Below are 6,000 nucleotides of genomic sequence, written 5' to 3' on the forward strand. Positions count from 1 at the left end.
TCAGGGGACGAGTGCCGAGCGAGAGAGTTGGAATAAAGAGGGGAGAGAGAGAGAGAGAGAGAGAGGTATCAGTGGGATAAAGGGGGGAGGAGGAGGAGGAGGGTTGAAGAGAACAAGTGAAAAAGAGCAACAGTCTGTTCCCAGAGCCAAATCGGCCCAACCAGTCTGTGTAATAAGCATAATAAGAGGGGGTGAAGGGTGACACCTCCCCAACACCAAACAGACAGACACGCACGCACACACTCCCGTCTGGGTAACTACCATTCAGCATAATGATAGTCAATGGGCTCGCATTAACTCTGCATTACCTGCATACCCTGAAGCCCCGATCTTTGTCAGCACACTTCACTTAACTTGTGCCAGCAGACGCATGCTGGAGGAAAGGGAAGCAGAGCCTGCTGCTGTAAAAGCAAGTCGCTATGCAGACATGATGAGCAACCGTGCAGTCTGGTTGAATCTTATGTTTAAAAGCCAGGGGAAAGAAAGATATAAGTGGTAGTTCCTGGTTAGCCTGCCACACAAGCTTGTTATCTCACGGACAAACACGCCGTCTTTTTTTTCTTCCTTTCTCGCTCTTTATCTCTTTCTCTTTTCCTTCGCTTTGTCTCCTTCAGCGTGTGAGGGTTGGCAGCCGGGGATGTAGAGGTTACATAAAGTGGATGTGGATCTGGGGAAGAAAGCAAAGAGACGTTACATAAAGAGCTGAAGCTGGACAAAGGTTAATACAAATGGAGCCTTGTACTGTAGGCAGGAGCCATGAAAGAGAGAATGGCCATTACATAAGCAGATAAAGATGGGGAGAATTATTGGTGGCCTTGCTTTGCTGTTACATAAAGAGACGGCTCCGTCTAGCAAAGTGAATGACGGACACTGTTGTTTGTTTGGGATACTTGTCTAGCAAACATCTGAACATGTAACACTCTGAAAGACACTTTTCCTGTTTCTTCCTGGCTTTCTTATAGTCCACTACATACAAAGTAACACAAGTCTCACACACACACACACACACACGTGTCGAACTTGAACGCAATAGCTGACACACCCTTGTGGCCTTACAGCCCATTTACGTTCCACATTTGGCATTAAGCATTGACCTCTGGTCTGTTAAGTGTTTGTTTATCCCTCCACACAGCATCATTGCTGCTCCACAGCTCACCTTCATCCTCCGCCTCACATCTATCTGTTTTCCATCTTTTTACCCCCCCCCCCCCCTCTTCCCTTCTCTTTACTGGGTCTGCTTTGTGCAAATGTCATACAACACTCTTTAATATCTATCATTAGAAGTGTGTGTGTGTGTGTGGGGGGGGGGGGCGACATGAAAGACTCGTGCTTATTAAAGTGTGTGCTTGAGTGTGCAGGCGCATCTGTCATAGTCTCATGACTTCAGGAACAGAATTATAATTTAAATGAGGTGTGCTTCTTAAATTGAATGTTTCAGTGTCGTTAATAGGCCAGTATTTTATACTTCTTGGTGGCAAAAGATAATACGCAGTTATTTAACCATGCGTCTTTTATATTTGTCTTTGCATGCATTAGGCATGTGTGTGTCTTTTCTTCACATAGATTTTATTTATCATGTTTTTATTCTCCCTTTCAGATACTACTACAACAAGAGGATCCTCCATAAGACCAAAGGCAAGAGGTTCACCTATAAGTTTAACTTCAACAAACTGGTTTTGGTCAACTACCCCTTCATCGACATGGGCTCCACCGGTAAGCCTCAACCGTCTACCGCTGTGTGTGTGTATGTGTGTGTGTGCAGGCAAGCAGGCCTGATCCCACAATAGGATAGCATGATTACATAGGATTACACTGCAGAACATAATGTGTTATTTCTCAGTATTCTCTTTTCTTGCCGTCTCCAGGAAGCACTGTTCCTCAGAGCGCCCCTCCTGTCCCCACCGGTGCCGGGACTCACTTTCGCTTCCCTCCCTCGACACCCTCCGAAGTCCTCTCCCCCAACGAGGATCTGCGCAGCCCCAGCGGCATGTTCAGCTCGGTGGCCCGACGAATGGCCCGCGGCTCCGTCAGCGACTGCAGCGACGGCACCTCGGTCAACTCTGAGATCGAGGAGGGCAACGCTGGAGCGGGGGAGGAGAGAGGAGAGAGGGGTGTGGGTGGTGGTGGAGGAGGAGGAGGAGGAGGAGGAGGAGGAGGAGGAGGACCTGGCGGTGGAGGAATAGGTTACCGGAGTCTCATCCATCCCCGTCTGTCTCATGAAGCCCTGTTCCGCATGTATGGAGGACCAGGAAGCCATGCTGGGCACCACGGCTCCCGCCACACCCACCGGATCCACCCAGACTCCCTGTCGCCCTTCCCTGTGTCTCCTCTGCCGGGCCCGGGAGGAGCCGGCCTCCTAGCCCCTCCTCTGTCCCCGGCGCTTTCCATGACCCCGACATCTCACCTGCCCTACACCCCTTCACCCACCCTGTCGCCCATGTTAGGCTCCCACTTCTCCTTCAACCCGGAGGACATGAAGCGCTACCTGCAGGCCCACACCCAGTCGGTATACAACTACGGCCTCAGCCCCAGAGCTTTCCTCCATTACCCCAACATCGTCATCCCTCAGCCCCACCGGCCCGCCGCAGACAAGGCCGGTCTGACCGGAGACAGAGGAGCGGCCGAGCGAGCGGAAAGGGCCGCGACGGCAGCGGGGGGAGAGAGGGGAGGAGAGCGGCACCATCACCCGTCTCTGGCTCACTCTGCCCACCACCACCCGCATCCACCTCATTCTGCCCACCCTCACACCCATTCCCACCCCATGCATCACCCGCTGCACCTGAGCGAGGAGGCGCCACACATGTCTCCTTTCAAGTTCAAGCTGCAGCCGCCACCGCTCGGCAGGAAGCACAGGGAGAGTCAAAGCCACAGCAAACTCAGGCAGAGCTCCCTGTCCTCAGGCTCCGGATCCATGACGTCTACCTCCGGCCTGGGCTCCTCGCTGTCGTTCGGCAGCGACCTGAGCTCTGCCAGCGGTTCAGGCCTCGTCTCTGCCTCTTCCTCAACGCAGTCCCTAAACAGTGCAGGGCTTCCCAAAATAAAGGTGAGACACACGACCCAAATATCCCCCATTATGTGTCCATTGCAATCTCAAAGTTAAACAGGGAAAATGTGTGTCCTTAAAAAGGACACAGGTATATGTAACACTCCATTGCCAGACATTGTCTTAAAATAAACTTGTTTTTATTAAAACTACATTTTAAATGTATTTCAATATATGTGTTAACTCTTGTTCTGTCCAGGTGGAGCCCATCTCTGACATTGAGTCAGAAGAGGAGGTGGAGGTGACCGACATTAGTGACGAGGACCCTGACGAGAGAGATGAGGAGTTTCAACTCTTCTCCCCTCGCCACTCCAGAGCCCCTGACCACCACCACCACCACCACCTCCTCCACCAACACCACCACCACCACCTTGCTAACGGCACAGCCGCGCCCCAACATCAACCCCATCCCGATGAGGACCTGGACGAGGACGTCTTCAAGGCCCCTGCTCCGCCTCCACCTGGTCTGATGCCCTTCTTCACCTCGCAGCACACACACTCGAATGCACACCGCGTGCTGCCCACCCTCAAGAGTGAACCCGCCGAACCAGGGGAGGGTAACACCCCCCCGCCTCAGACGGGCTCGGTGGAACCTCCCCAGACCAAGTGCATCCCCCTCAAGCTGCGCTTCAAGAGGCGCTGGAGCGAAGACCAGCGCATGGAGGCCTCACAGGAGGAGTCGGACGACAAGAAAGTCCGACCGGAGGAGGAGAGGGAAAGAGAGAGGCAGAGCAATGGCCGGATGGAGACGGAGGAGGACGGGACTGGCAGCGGAGAAGGGGACAGTCCTCCCCCGTTGGCCTACGAGGGCTCTTTAGCCACACCGCTGGCCTCACAGCGGAGGGTGAGCGCTGAGCTGCATCGTGCCACAGCACAGCTGTCTCTGGAGAACAAAGACTGCTGATGAGAGACAACAGTCCAAACACTACTGCTCCGGGAGCACTGGAGGTGGCACAGGAGTATGTAAATGGTTCCTCTGTAATCTCCCTCTCCCAAAACTAGATTCCTGAAACCTCCAGTGAGCTGAGAGCACAGTCCAACATACACGCGTAGAAAACCGACACCTCATAAGACAGCCTGACTCTCCCACTCCGATCATCTGTCTGGATCAGGGCTCTTCTGGGACACATCCTTTTGGGGAGGTGGGACTCACTCAGTCTCAGCCGTCCTAGGCAAAGTGACTGAAATCAGAGGGAGGCTTCCTCGCAAAACTTTTGTTCCAAGTTCTCCTCCCGCCTGGCCAGTGAAGCTCCAGACGCCCTGCCCCAGTAGCACAGCTCCATCAATAGGATCAGCAGCCAGTCAGCACTTTCCTCAGGGGACACACACACACACACACACACACACACACACACACACACACACACACACACACACACACACACACACACACTCTCTCTCTTAAAGCCCAGCAACACACCTAGGATGAGGATGTGCACCTTCTCCCCGATGCGACTTTTCCTAAAAGATGGCCGGGACTTTGATAAGTGCCTGTATCTAAGAAAAGAAACCTAGCCCTGGAGTGACATGGAGGAGAGGACTGCTGCAAGCATTCACTCTTTAACTCATGAAAGCCTTGTAAAGTTTGGCAGATACGGAAAAGGAAAGTGTGTCTCTGAGACTGAACAGTGGGGCTGTTGGGTGTTGTCTGACCGACTCTTAAACCTGGCCCACTCCACTCAGGGAAGCCTATTGCTGTATGTTTATTGGATTCAAGCACACACGCACACACACACACACACACACAAGCAAAAAAAAAGAGACAGCCAACATTGAAGGGGACTAAAAGCGGAAGCATTGCTCACGGACACTTAACAATGTTCGCCGCGACGCAGGAAAACGACACACATTCGTACTCGCACATCCACAGACTTCTCTCAGAACTTTCGACTTTTGTGTAACCGTCCTTCTGTCTCTCTCCTGTTCCTGCTTCTCTTTCTCTTGCGGGACCACCTGTGGACAGATCACGACTCCGCTCACAGAAATAATCTCAAACCCCGGGGAGGTGTGAGGAGAGGAAAAGAGAAGAATGAACAAGTAGAGAAAGGACTGCTAGAGGGGACCAGGAGGGGGAGGAAGGGAGTAAAGGGGGGTTCCAGTAACCGTTAACTAGCCTCCTCACCTCCACTAACATGGCTTGTACACTGAACATAGTTTCTCTTGAGTCCCAGCAGCACAGAATCCTAGTTCACCAGCTAAAGCTCCTCTAACAATCATCGATAGTGTTTAACTAAACCAGCAAAACACACACACACACACACACACACACGCACAGCACTGCCTTTAGCTCTTAAACACACTTCCTGTCTCTCTGTCTGGACCTCCAGCTCTGCAGTGGCGTCATCCTCGGGTCCTGAGAGTGTGTGAGACTGCCAGGCCTGTTAACTGCATGAGTGTGAGAGCCTGAGAGAGCAGGGAACATCTTAGACCTCACACACACACACACACACACACACACACACACACACAGCGCCTCTCTATGCCTTGTTTTTATAGCATGTACAAAATTGCAAACTGAGCTCTGATAACACACATACAGACTATATATCTTTATATATTCTAAATGGAAATTATTAAGAAAGTGAGATTTTAAAAAGACCGATAGCATTTTAATGATATGATTGATTCAGGGTTGTTTGTAAGTGGATTATTTTTGAGTGGTAAGACGTGTCCTGCCACTCACTAGGTAACATGGTGTGGAGGGTGGGGGGGGGGGGGCTCCGGGTTTTTCTCGTGCATTTGTTTCATAGACAAACGAGCCAGAGAAAACCAGCACGGGCCAGTTTACCAGAACAAGACCAGCAAGAAGAAGAGAAAGACAACCAGGACTGGAGCAGACTGCTAATGATTCAGATGTGTGGTTCACGCTGCCGTTCACTTCGTTTGCAGCAGCTTGGCCTTTCAGCACTCTGCTCCTTCCCGTCTGTACAGTCTCGCTCAGCTCAGGCGGGTTCTCC

The 6,000-nt window shown here is 51.9% G+C and overlaps 1 protein-coding gene across 1 annotated transcript in view; it reads left to right on the forward strand.

Moving 5' to 3' along the window:
- The window catches only part of erfl3 (Ets2 repressor factor like 3), a 40,142-nt gene extending 34,417 nt beyond the window's left edge, over nt 1–5,725 (forward strand). Inside the window, exons 3-5 of the mRNA XM_079164271.1 lie at nt 1,598–1,713; nt 1,866–3,043; nt 3,243–5,725. Coding sequence (XP_079020397.1) covers nt 1,598–1,713; nt 1,866–3,043; nt 3,243–3,947 — 1,999 coding nt within the window. The 3' untranslated portion in view covers nt 3,948–5,725. The remainder of the gene's footprint in view (nt 1–1,597; nt 1,714–1,865; nt 3,044–3,242) is intronic.
- The last annotated feature ends 275 nt before the right edge of the window (nt 5,726–6,000 follow it).

This window comes from Pholis gunnellus, assembly GCF_910591455.1.
Source record: "Pholis gunnellus genome assembly, chromosome: 8".
Taxonomy (NCBI): domain Eukaryota; kingdom Metazoa; phylum Chordata; class Actinopteri; order Perciformes; family Pholidae; genus Pholis; species Pholis gunnellus.